The 14,229-nt window shown below is 37.8% G+C and overlaps 1 protein-coding gene across 2 annotated transcripts in view; it reads left to right on the top strand.

Moving 5' to 3' along the window:
- Nucleotides 1–14,229, top strand: part of PTCHD4 (patched domain containing 4) — a 188,910-nt gene that overhangs the window by 66,836 nt on the left and 107,845 nt on the right. The window contains exon 3 of one of the 2 annotated variants that reach the window (XM_061146101.1): nt 10,145–10,342. The exons of the other annotated variant lie outside the window; for it this stretch is intronic. Within the exon in view, the coding sequence (XP_061002084.1) occupies nt 10,145–10,197 (53 nt within the window). The 3' untranslated portion in view covers nt 10,198–10,342. Of the gene's footprint in view, nt 1–10,144; nt 10,343–14,229 lie in introns of those variants that run through there. 2 annotated transcript variants of the gene reach the window in all.

Genomic DNA, 14,229 nt, shown 5'->3' with positions numbered 1-14,229 from the left:
TTTCACTCTCCTCTTTCACATTCATCAAGAGGCTCTTTAGTTCTTCTTCACTTTCTGCCATAAGGGTAGTGTCATCTGCATATCTGAGGTTATTGATATTTCTCCCAGCAATCTTGATTCCAGCTTGTGCTTCTTCCAGCCCAGCGTTTCTCATGAGGTACTCTGCATATAAGTTAAACAAGGAGGGTGACAATATACAGCCTTGACGAACTCTTTTTCCTATTTGGAACCAGTCTATTGTTCGATGTCCAGCTCTAACTGTTGCTTCCTGACCTGCATTCAGGTTTCTCAAGAGGCAGGTCAGGTGGTCTGATATTCCCATCTCTTTCAGAATTTTCCACAGTTTATTGTGATCCACATAGTCAAAGGCTTTGGCATAATCAATAAAGCAGAAATAGATGTTTTTCTGGAACTCTCTTGCTTTTTCATTGATCCAGCTGTTGTTAACAATTTGATCTCTGGTTCCTCTGCCTTTTCTAAAACCAGCTTGAACATCTGGAAGTTCACAGTTTACGTATTGCTGAAGCCTGGCTTGGAGAATTTTGAGCATTCTTTACTAGCGTGTGAGATGAGTGCAATTGTGCGGTAGTTTGAGCATTCTTTGACATTGCCTTTCTTAGGGATTGGAATGAAAACAGACCTTTTCCAGTCCTGTGGCCACTGCTGAGTTTTCCAAATTTGCTGGCATATTGAGTGCAGCACTTTCACAGCATCATCTTTCAGGATTTAAAATAGCTCAACTGAAATTCCATCACCTCCACTAGCTTTGTTCATAGTAATGCTTTCTAAGGCCCGTTTGACTTCACATTCCAGGATGTCTGTGCCCTTAGAGAAGTTCAAACTCTGAGTTTTTCTTTTTCTACTGCTTCTTCATGTTAACTTGGCCTAAAAGGAATAAGAATACATCCTGGCCAGTGATATTTCCAGTGATTGTTCCCAATTTAAGTGGAACATCCTAAACTAAATATCACACTTAATAATATAAATCAGCAAATAATTAGTTAATAATATTTACTAATAGTGTTTGAGATGACATAATAAAATCACAGAGTATAACCATGATGGTCAATGATATAAACCAAATAATGAAGGAAAAAGATAATTTTATCAGACAGAACTGGACATAAGAGTAGGTTAAACTATACTTTAGCAAAAAATAAAAAAGGAGAAAAAGATTAGATGGCTCATTTCATTGAATTAAAACCAATCGAAATCACAAATACACACACACACTCAAGGAGTAACCAGTGAAAGGCTCCTACCTTGTGGATTTTGGGGTGAAACTGTCATGTGTATAGTAAGGACTCGTAATAATTAACAGCAAATTGACAAATTCACTTTGTAATTCAATCACCTTCCTTTTCCTTTCCTCTGTCAAAGTCAAGGACCAGGGAAACTTTATATAGTTTACTGTGTTGGTACAATGTTTTGTAACTAAGAAGTGCTCAATAATTATTTACTGAAGGAATGACTTGTAATTTCACTAGCTCACAACAGAGATAAAGATGATTTTTTTAGAAATAGATGACAAGCTGTGTTTGAAATTGTGCATGTTCTTTGAAAAATTTTAGAACAATGGCTTTTAAACAAAGCCTGTGAAATGATTGTGTAATGAGGAGACCGGATTTCCAAACATGAGTGTATAGTCTAAATGTTTTCTCTTTTGTTGCTGCATCCTGCATATTCAAGGGGCTTCCCGTATGGTGCAGTGGTAAAGAATCTGTGAAGAATCCTCTTTTCAGCGGAACCTCCCATTTCCTGCCTCCTAAAGTACCACTTGGGCTTCCCTGGTAGCTCAGCGGTAAAGAATCCACCTGCTAATGCAGGAGACACGGGTTCGAACCCTGGCTTGGCAAGATCCCCTGGAGGAGAAAATAGCAATGCACTCTAGTATTCTTGCCTGGGAAATCTCATGGAATGGACAGAGGATCCTGGCAGGCTACAGTCCATGAGTCATAGGGTCAGACATGACTGAGGGACTGAGCAGGTGTGAACGCTCCTTCAAAGTATCCCTCTGACCACGTGATCATCAAAATGGCTTCCTTCTGGGCCCAGAGGAAAGTGGGGCAGCTGTTTCCATTAAATGAGGAGGTAGAGTCGTGAGCCCTAGTCTCAAACATGGTGTGGAGCCAAGATCAGAACTTTTATTATTTGAGTTTTCCTCTGTAGTTCCTTGACTCTATTTGCAGTTCTCAAACTCAGCTCCAGGGGCTCCCCAGAATGGGCTGAGGGTGTGGTGGGCCTGGGAAAGAAGCCAGCAGAACTCCTGGCTACTCCTTCCTGCTTCCAAACATGCACTTTACTCTGATATTTTTACGTTTCAAATCCCCATAGAGACTTAGTTTGAGGAAAACTTCTTATGAATTAAAAAAAAAGTTTGACAACTGCCCATCCTCTACCTTCCCATAGTGCCTCCTTCATAATGAAGGTATAAACTAAATTTGAGATGAATTAAGTATATTTTATAGTCTGAGTGGCTGTACTTTGATCACTTGTTGTATCCACAGACAGCTTGTAGTCTTTTTGCTGAAGTATTTCTAGAGGTGGGATGTCTACTTAACACCTTACCTTTATCTCTTGCAGATGAGTCAAGCTATTGTTAAGATGCAGAAAATCCAAAAGGATGGAGGCAGTGAGATTGTATGGTTTCCAGAACAGAGTAGGACTGCCAAGAGACTCCAAAGGGTAGAATTAATTGTAATTTTACTGTATTCTGGGGTTAGAATGGCTGTCTTATGGGTCAGGAAAATGCATTATAAAAACACAGTGGCAAAACTAGATTTTCAGGGAAAGAATCCCATTAACTAAGTTGACAAGGGTTATATGTTAGCCAGAATCTCTGCTCTGATAACCTTTTCAAAAAGTGATTTACATTGGCAAGGCTTCGCTTTCTCAAAATGTATTAAAAAGACCAACTGTTGCTCAGAAGGCTATGTGATGAGCATAAAGTAAAACTCTGATGTCTGATGAATTTTCTTGTTTCCCCCAAAGAACACTGACAAAATGCCTACCCATGCCTCCCAGATTCAATGTCATTCTCCCCTGAGAAGTTCTGTGTATACAAAACTCACATTGCTAGACCTTCCATTCTATGTTGGCCATCACCATTGATAAGCTTTCTCTCTAAGATGACTCAATATTGCTGACTATGATAGTAAATGAAGTATGTAAATAGTGGTTCTGTTGGGAGTAGGAGACATTCTTTCTCCTTTGATTATTGACGAAATGAGTTTAATCCTCAGAGAAGGACCATCTTTCTGTGATTTCCAAGTGTTCAAAGTTCCTCCTTTCTGTTCTCCCTGTGAACTTTCTTTTTGGTTTGTTTTTTTTTTTTAATATTTGTATATTTTTTTATATTTTATTTTTAATATTTCTTTTCAGTTGTGCTATTTATTCCAGTCTGTTTATCCCTTTGCCCATTCTGTTCATTCTTTTTCACCTTATCCTGAAAGATGAGAACCATAAAGGAGTAGCAGGTTAGGTGAGTCCCAGTATTTCCCCAACCTCTCCAAACATGGTTACCAACACCCCATCTACTCACTCAGCTCAGCACTGCCGTGTGTCTGTAGGAGTCTGGCCAAGGGGGACTTGTCTGTCAAAGGAGGCCCATGGGCTTCATCTCTTTGCAGCTTCTAATTCCAATTTCCTTCACATTCTTTGCTCAGACCAAAACAAAACTGCTGCATGCCTGCATATACAAGGCTGCTTCTTGTCTCCTGATGTTCCTTTTCCTAGAGAGTCCCTTCTTTCTCGGCTTTGTTCTGATTTTCATAGCTTAAATATCTCTTGCTCTATGGGAATTTTTAATGATTTCCAAACCCCTAAATAACTAATTTCCTTTTTTGCCTATTCTTTTTTGCCTTTTTGCCTATCATCTGATTTCCAAACCCCCAAATAACTGATTTCCTTTTTTGCCTGTCATCACGTTCATGTTAGGTTGCAAAGCTTTCATTAGAAAGAATCCATTTTCTACTTTTTATCCTTAGCAACTAATAGTGGGTCTAGCACCAGACAGAGGACTTCCCAGGTGGCACACAGGTAAAGAATCTGTCAGCCAGTGCAGGAGACACAAGAGATGCAGATTCAATCCCTGGGTCGGGAAGATCCCCTGGAGGAAGAAGTGGCAACCCATTCCAGTATTCTTGCCTGGAGAATCCCATGAACAAAGAAGCCTGGTGGGCAACAGTCCATGGGGGTCACAAAAAGTCGGATATGACTGAGCACAGCACAGCAGCACACTACAGGAAGTATTTATAAGTTATTTTTGGACTGAGCTGCCATATTGGTCCACTATGCCTAACTGGTCTTCACCTTGGATTCCTCGAAAAGCGCTTGTGCCTGTAACTTTGTTTGCACTTATCATCATCATCAACGGATTTTCTTCTCTGCCTTTCTCTTCCCTGGTCTTTGTTCTGGAAGGCTGATTCCTATGAACTGTGTCACCTAAGCTCTGTTGTCCTCTGGCTTTAGCCAATAAGAGGCACCACCAGGAGACAGTAGGACAGAAGGAGAAAGAGGTCAAGGTCTTTCTTCCCTGCTCCCTCCCTCTCTGCACTGGCACTGTTTCTCTGGCAACAGCTGCCATCTCTGACAGATAGCCATTCTTCTGTATCTGTAGCTCTTACTGGACCCTGGAAATACTATTTCCTTCCTTTATTCCTTTAGATTTAAAAGTGGTAACAGCTTCCTGACCTTGATAGTCTCTTGTTAGCTCAACATACCTTGTTTGTTTGTTTTTTTTTTTCTTTGACCTTGCCCGTATCTCTGTAAGTAGTCTTTCAATTGAGGCCTTCTTATTTATACCATCAGAGGGATTTCTACATGTCCTGCCAAGCCTTTTAGTCTCTCGCAAGATATATAGCATCTCAGCATCTTGTTGGATCTGATATCCTGCCCTCAAGTCCATCTGCCTGCCTTAATTCTCTGCTTAATTCTTGCCAAGCAACCTTCTTTAAGAGTACTGACTACTACTCTCTACCATCCTCACTCCTGGCCATCAATGGACCTACGGAGCAGTCTGCCTTGTCTACCTGAATTTGCTTCCCAGTTGACATCTGGACATCTGCTGTCATGTTCTGCCTGCCATTTTGGACCTCTCAAATTCCCAATGTCCCTTGGATACTGAGCAGTGTATCTCCTTTTTAGGTGAGTCTTGTGTGAGGATTCCTTTCTCCTACGTTTATAATTCCTATACTTTGCTCCCTCCAGTGAGCCGAAGTCTTGAGGGCATGTAAGCTTCCTATGGTTCATGGCTATTTTGATATGTCTCTTTTGAGAAAGATTCTGCAGAGAAAAATTAAACATGCATGTTTTTACCATCACCCTTGGTAAAATTTCAGGCTGGCATTGGCAGAGGTTATGCCCTCCACAAAGCAAGAATGACAAATGATTTTGTTGGAGAATTTCATATCACCATAGTCATTTTTAGGTCATGGTGGCTATTTTCTTCCTTGTACCTAGTTTAAGCTAAAAGTAGTTTGATATAAAATTGTTGCCTTACAGTCAGATTTTCCAAAATATATATAAAAGGAGGCTGCGTGTCCTTGTTTTGTGCCATGGGACCTGTACTTTTGCAGCTGAAAATAGCATCGTTGCTCATTCTTGGCACATTTTACTGCAAGCTTCTACCTAATTTGCTGTCCACACTCACTCCAAAGTCCTTTTCAGCACTGCTGCTTTCCAAGTATTTCCTTCCCATTGCCTATCTGTGTCTCGCTTTCCACAAAGCTATTCATTTTCCAGTTTTGAGGTTGATACACATCCTTCTACCAACCTCTTTTCTCGCTAGAAATTTTATTTTCCTATTCCTGGGTAGAAAGGTTTTTTAAAATTGATTTTTTTCCATTATTACAAAAACAATGCATTTTTAGGAAAATACAGAAAGGCAAAGAAAGTCTAAAACTGTCATCCAGAGATAATTGTTGATAAAAATTTCATGTTTATCTTTTAACTATATCTGGACATAGATAAATATGTCAGTGTATAAAACGAAATGAGATGACTTTTTATATATACTATTATGCAGCCTATTTATCTTAACTCAGTGACCGAACAATTTCTATAAGTGCAAAAAGGTAAAAAGGAGTGGGTAGCCTTTCTCTTCTCCAGGGGATCTTTTAAACCCAGGTCTCCAGTGTTTTAGGTGGATTCTTTACCAACTGAGCCACAAGAGAAGCCCAAGAATACTGGAGTGGGTAGCCCAGAGATAGATAAATATGTCAACGTATAAAACAAAATGAGATGACTTTTATACATACTATTATGCAGCCTGCTTATCTTAATTCAATAACTGAACAATTTCCATATGTGCAAAAAGGTATGCAACCTGAATGTATACTATTTTCACTAGTAGTTGTATGTTAGCACATGTATGAATACTGCTCAGATTAAAACATGGAACATTACCGTCATTCCAGAAGCCTCCTTCTAATCAAGTCATCTGCTTTGCAATTCTGTAATCATTATCCTGACTTTTAAGATAATCAGCTCTTACCTTTTCTTTATAGTTTCACAACCTATGTTATAACATACGTACAAATATGTATTATTATCTCTTCTTGGTAAACTACTTTATCAATGTAAACTAAATGCTTTATCAATGTAAACTAACTTTCTATTCTCTAAAGACTTTTGCTTTAAAGTCTTTTCTTGTACTAATATAGGTTCATCAGAATATTTTATTTATACTTTGAAAATATGTATTTTTCCATTATTTAAGTATCAACCTTTTGTTTTCTTAGGTTTTCTGTGTGTGTCTTGTAAGTTGCATATCATTGGTTGTGGAGATTTTTCCTGTCTAATCATATTTGGCTTTCAGCTGAAGAATTTAGTCCCTTGAGTTCTTTTAATATAATTTTCTGTATTTGGGAGTTTACATTTACCATTTTATTTTGTGCTTCCTATTTGTTTCATACTTCCCATGTAGATTCCTATCTGTTTGTCTGTCACTCTCATATATGTGTATTTGTGTTTGTGTGTGTGCGTGCATGCTCATGTGCAAGTGAAGATCCTTGAGCTTACAGTTAAAAAAGTACCAGTCTTTGACATGCTCTGGGTTCAAGTTTCATTAGACCAGATTGACAGAAAACACAATTCGTCTCTACTAGTCAAAACAGATCCAGTGACTTGATGATGGCAAACATATAAAGCATCTCATTTAAAGCCTGTGAAAACAGTTAACAGATACATATAACTCTTTATCAAAAGGTTCTGAACTTAAATTCCTCAGGGGACAGCTTGCTAATACTGGTGTGTTTATACCATAGTTGTTGTTCAGTCGTTAAGTTGTGTGCGACTCTTTGTGACCCCATGGGCTGTAGCCCACCAGGCACCTCTGTCCGTGGGGTTTCTCAGGCAAGAATACCGAAGTGGATTGCCATTCCCTTCTCCTATGTTTACACAGATGGGTGCAATAGACTACTATAAGACAATAAAGAATGCTGGGGATTGGTGCATGAGAGAATATATAGGCAACCAAACTCTGAAATTTAATTTTTAAAAATTCCTCTATGTATATGAGATGCTTCTGCAGGCAAGACTGTATGTTCAAGAAGTCAGGAAAACGGACAGTAGAGATTTAATAGTAACTAATGAAAAAGTTGGCTTAAAGCTCAACATTCATAAAACTAAGATCATGGCACCCATCACTTCATGGAAAATAGATGGGGAAACAGTGGCAACAGTGGCTGACTTTATTTTTGGGGGGCTCCAAAATCACTGCAGATGGTGATTGCAGCCATGAATTTAAAAGACACTTACTCCTTGGAAGGAAAGTTATCACCAACCTAGACAGCATATTAAAAAGCAGAGACATTACTTTGCCAACAAAGGTCCGTCTAGTCAAGATTATGATTTTTCCAGTAGTCACATATGGATGTGACAGTCGGACTGTGAAGAAAGCTGAGTGCCAAAGAATTGATGGTTTTGAACTGTGGTGTTGGAGAAGACTCTCAAGAGTCCCTTGGACTGCAAGGAGATCCAACCATTCCATCCTAAAGGAAATCAGTCCTGATATTCACTGATGCTGAAGCTGAAACTCCAATACTTTGGCCACCTGATGTGAAGAGCTGACTCAGTTGAAAAGACCCTGATGCTGGGAAAGACTGCGGGCAAGAGGAGAAGGGGACGACAGGATGAGATGGTTGGATGGCATCACCGACTCAATGGACATGAGTTTGGGTGAACTCCGGGAGTTGGTGATGGACAGGGAGGCCTGGCATGCTGCAGTTCATGGGGTCGCAAAGAGTCGGACATGACTGAGTGACTGAACTGAACTGAACTGAATAGGTATTCAACACTTGGTATGTCTCAATAATACCATTTTACAGGTATTGATTTACCTAATCCTCACAATAATCCATTGTATCAATGTATGAATTTTGTTATAGATCAGAACAATGAGACAGAATTTTACTAATTGGCTGAAGGTCATATCAGATTGTATGTGTTAGAGCCAAGGTACAAACACAGGAGTTCTGGCTCTATCCACACTCTCTGCCACTAAGCATATGTTCTCTCCAAATCTTGATAAGTAGCTAATTATTAGACAAATTAACATTCTAGAAACAAAATTAATACAGTCTGCCAGATTCTCTCAAAACTCAGATGTATTTTCCATCTGATAAAAAGAAAAAATGTACATAATATTAATATAATATGTTATATTAATATATTAATTTTATACAAATACACATAATTACTCAGTTAAGTATAGTTTGAAATTATAGTATAATGTAGGTCTGCTTTGGTCTCTACTTAGAAACAATTTGGATATTGAAAAGTCAAACAAGACAAAAAAAAGCAAACAAAATTTTAAAAGGAAAAAAGTCACCTCAATATAAGAGAATATCACCATAAGTTTTTCTCACCATTTAGACTCTCTGCTAAAAATTGGATATTTGCTAAAATATTGCTAAAAATATCAGTGTGTTTGAATGAAAAATGTCATGTTGAAATGTTAAGCTTTCTATACCTGAAATGAATGGTAAAAATAAGGTGGAGTAATAAAAAGTTATCTGAATATGGATATCCAACATAAATAGTAATTGAATCAGCATTAATTTTATTTACTTAAAACTAGATTTTTCACCTTCTATTAAATGAAATATTTCTTCTAAGACAAGAATGTTAAATGGGAATAGAGAGTATGTATATATATATATATAAAATATATGTGTATACAGAATATATATGTCTAGATCATAAATTTATCTTCCTCCCCTTTTTATATATTTCTAACTTCATAATACCAAAAATATTTTGACTAAGTAAATGGCTTTCAAACAACATCTCACTATATTGGCAAGTCCTTTGTTACTTACTACAAATAATTTTATTGCTGTGCAAAAATATTAGACCATTCTAGCTAGTTACTTAGCAGAATTCCATGTGTCCTCATGTCTGTCTTTGTACCATGCTATGCTCAGTCACTAAGCTGTGTCTGACCCTTTGTGACCCCGTGGACTGTAGCCCACCAGGCTCCTCTGTCCATGGAATTCTCCAGGCAAGAATACTAGAGTGGGTTGCCATTTTATCCTCCAGAGGATCTTCCTGACCCAGGTATTAACCTTGTGTCTCCTGCATTGGCACGAGGATTCTTTACCACTGAGCCACTTGGGAAGCTCCTGTCTTTGTACCACTTGTAAATTTTTAGCATGACCTTCATTTTATGCTGTGTGGCTTTTTCCAATATTTACTTAAGGCATAGAGAACCAATCCTCTCACTATGATAATTTTTATTCAACTATGTCAGCCTAAAGGAGCAGTAAGAATGGTAGCTATGTACAAGGAAAGCAGGAGTTGGTAAGAAGTTAGGGCCTGAGAATAATTCCCAGGAATCACATGAAGAGATATATTATGTTTTATGAATAAAAATCAGTTTTGAAAACTAAATGGAAATGTGTTAGAATGGTCACAATTTAAATTAGAAATTCCTATGTTATTCATTTCACTGCAGAGAACTCAATTAACCCTATACTCATGCTAGTCACAGGGACAATCGTAACACAATTGAAAACAGGAAAATTTGTCTTTAACCACAAACTTAAAGAAAATCTTAAATTATAAATTATTTGATTACTTTTCCTACCTTTGAAATTCCTCCAATCTATGTTATATCTCACATCTATTTTAATTTACATTGTAGGTATGCTGGGTTCAGGGCAGGATTTCCCACACTGGGCCACAGTGGCATATTGATTATTTTGAATTGAAGATGCTTAAGAAGCAGCTGACGAAGGAAACTCTGACCATCCTCTGTCTTCCTGAAAGAAGGAAATAAATCTCCCATATGAAAGATGCCCTAGCTATATCTGGAATTAGAAGGACACCCTATTGCCAGAGACTGGGAATTTGGGGCTGAGATGCCTATGTAAACAAATCTCATTAGTTCTTTACTTTACTATCCCACCTAAAGGAAATCAGTCCTAAATATTCACTGGAAGGACTGATGCTGAAGCTGAAGCTCCCTACTTTGGCCATCAGATGCGAAGAACTGACTCATTGGAAAAGACCCTGATGCTGGGAAAGGTTGAAGGCAGGAGGTGAAGGGGATGATGGAGGATGAGATGGTTGGATGGCATCACCGACTCAATGGACATGAGCCTGAGCAAGCTCCGGGAGCTGGTGATGGACAGGGAAGCCTGGCACGCTGCAGACCGTGGGGTTGCGAAGTCTCGGACACAACTGAACGACTGAACTGAAACTCTGTTTAGATTTTTCAACAATTAAGTACTTAAAACCTAAGTTTCTTTTTCTTGCCAATTTCTCACAAATTTATCTTTTTCTTTGTCTAAAAAGTACAATAGCTGCCTGCTTTGGCCATTTCTTAAGTCCTTATTTCTATGAGAGCTCTATGAGCACAAATTAAAATTTGTTTCCTTTTCTCCTGTTAACCAGTCTGTGTCAATTTTATTATTAGTCTAGCCACAGACTGAGGTAAAGGGAAAAATTTGCCTTCCCTGATGGGTGCAGTTGTGACACACTACATGTGCATTAAATTGTTAATTAAAACATACTCATAAGGTATTAATAGTTATTTTCCTTTCTGATGCATAATCATTCATAAATATCTTCTGAAACTGTACCCATGTATGTTGTTCAGTCCAGGTCACATCTGACTCTTTGTGACCCCGTGGACTGCAGCACGACAGGACTCCCTATCCACCTCCCAAAGTTTGCCCAAGTTCATGTCCATTGAATCGGTAATGCCATCCAGCCATCTCAGACTCTGTCACCCTCTTCTCCTCTTGCCCTCAGTCTTCCCCAGAATCAGGGTCTTTTCCAGTGAGTCAGCTCTTCTTATCAGATGGCCAAATTATCATTGGAGCTTCAGCTTCGGCATCTGTCATTGCACAGAGTATTCAGGGTTGATTTCTTTTAAGATTGACTGGTTTGATCTTGCTTTCCAGGGGACTCTCAAGAGTCTTCTCCAGTACTATAGATCGAAAGCATCAATTCTTCGGCACTCTGCCTTCCTTATTGTCCAGCTCTCATATCTGTACATGACTACAGGAAAGATCATGGCCTTGACCATACGGACCTTTGTCAGCAAAGTGATGTCTTTGCTTTTTAACATACTGTTTATCATAGCTTCCTTCCAAGAAAGAAGCAATTGTCTTCTGATTTCATGGCTACAGTCACCACCCGCAGTGATTTTTAGAGCCCAAGAAGAGGAATCTGTCACTGCTTCCACCTTTTCCCCTTCTGTTTGCCATGAAGTGATGGGCCCAAATGCCATGATCTTAGTTTTTTTTTTTTTTTAATACTGAGTTTTAAGCTGGCTTTTTCACTCTCCTTCTTCACCCTCATCAAGAGGCTCTTTAGTTCCTCTTTGCTTTCTGCCATTAGAGTGGTATCATCCACATACCTAAGGTTGTTCATGTTTCTTCCGGCAATCGTGATTCCAGCCTGTAACTCATCAAACCTGGCATTTCATATGATGTGCTCACCCGTATATGTACCTTCGGTATTTTAAGTATCTATTGATTTGCACTGACACTCTATATAAAAGAGTAGCTTTCTATTTAAAAGAATCATTTCTACCCTTTAATCATTGTTCTGAAGGTTTAATTTAATATATGGCAAAGCAGGGAATCCTTTTTGAAGGTTTTAGTAATTATGAAGTCAATTATAATTGTCAAGTTATATAGTTATGTAGAAATATTACTAGTGAAAAGATATTCATAATAAAAGACTTATTGACTATTAATGTTGCTATTCATAAACAGCCTCTCATTTCTATTTAAATGTACCATAATACAAGGTGAAGGAACTATGTCATTCTTTTTGTTTAAAAATTATATACGTGATATGGCCATGAAGTTACATAGGTACTGCGTTAAAAGGTCATTCTGTTTACTGACATGTTTGCTATTTACGATTTATAGAATTTTTGTAAATGCAAAATTAGAATTACTTTATTTTGTAGGTTCTAAGGTTATAATGACAGGTTAGCATAGATTACCATCATATTTAAAGTTTAAAGTTTTGAACTTCATAAGCTTTTGAACCTTTAGCATAGTTTGCTGAGTTTATTGATAATTTACTATCTTCTTTATTTTTCCTTAATATGCTAAATTAACTTCAGGCATTTGTCAAAATTTTATTCAATTACACACAAAGACTGAGTGTTGCATATGGTTGCACTACAAAAGACTAAACCTGGAAATCTCAGTTATTTGCCCTTCAAATCTTGAAATAGCGAATGTGCTTTCCTAAATAGAAATATATATATATATATATATATATATATATATATATATATATTCAAAACTGTTTTAATGTCATGCTTTTAAATTGCTTTCAGAATGTCTGCCTGAACTGTAAGAAAGCTACATATACCACTGAAAACTAAATCTTCCTGTTCTGAGATTCAAAAACTTATTTTGAATCATGAATAAATCCAACATTGACATTATAAGGCATCATCAAAACTTTCTGTAGTCATATTCTTTTAACATGCTTAAATTCAAACCAAAAAAGCAAGCAAAAGTACTTTGCACACCAGTAGCCTCACAATTCGCTTTCTGTCCTCCATATTACCTCAAACACAGTTTTCTTGCCTTTATCATTTATTCAACTTTTGACGTCTACTTTTTAATTTTAACTTTTAGAAATGTGTAATCTATCTAAGTATCTTCCAAAATGTATTTCTATATTTAATTTGATTTATTTTCGTAAATTTATTGCTTCCCTGGTGGCTCAGTGGTAAGGAATCTGCCTGTCAGTGAAGGTGGCATGGGTTCAATACCTGGGTCAGGAAGATCACCTGGAGAAGGAAATGGCAACTCATTCCGACATTCTTGCCTGGGAAATCCCATCTACAGAGGAGCCTGGTGGGCTATAGTCCAGGGATCCCAAAAGGGTCGGACACAGCTTAGCGACTAAACAAAAACAACAAATATTTAATTAATTTTTTAATTCCGTGCCATTCTGAAGACATTAGTGAAGTGAAAATCACTCAGTTGTGTTTAACTCTTTGTGACCCCATGGACTATACAGTCCATGGAATCCTCCAGGCCAGAATACTGGAGTGGGTAGCCTTTTCTTTCTCCAGGGGATCTTTCCAACCCAGGGGTTGAACCCAGGTCTCCTGCATTGCAGGCAGATTCTTTACCAACTGAGCTATCAGGGAAGCCCTTGAAAGCATTAAGGGCATGCTTATATATGTGCTTTGCCATATATATCATATATATTATTTTATTAGCCCTTTAAAATTTTTTTCAGAGTTATTTATCTTGATATAGATTGCATGCATGCGGGCTAAGTTTCCTTATTTGTGTCTGACTCTTTGCGACCTTATGAAATGTAGCCTGCCAGGCTCCTGACCCAAGGATTGAGCCTGGGTCTCCTGTATTACAGGCAGATTCTTTACCACTGAGCCACTGGGGAAGCCGTAATATGCATTAGATGCCCTCAAAAAATGTAATTTGGTTTGCAATTTAGTTTATACTACATTTATGAGTTATTTTATTTCATTCAAAATTCTTATTGAACACCTATTGTCTTCCAGGCACTATACTAGGTAGTGGGGGGAAAAGGTAAGTCAGTCTGATGTGGTTCCATCATTCATGGAGATTAATTTCTAATTTTTACACATTTAAAAATATAGGGACTCATTTAGGATATAATCAGAGAGGTAAATAGTATGAAAGGGCTATAAAAAAAGAGATCAGGTTGTGGTTGATTAGTTGAAGAAAATTCAAGGGAAAATACAACTTGATGTCAGCT

The sequence above is a fragment of the Dama dama genome, chromosome 7 (assembly GCF_033118175.1).
Source record: "Dama dama isolate Ldn47 chromosome 7, ASM3311817v1, whole genome shotgun sequence".
Lineage (NCBI taxonomy): Eukaryota > Metazoa > Chordata > Mammalia > Artiodactyla > Cervidae > Dama > Dama dama.
The sequence above is the reverse complement of the archived record's forward strand: the minus strand, read 5'-3'. Positions and strand labels throughout refer to the sequence as shown.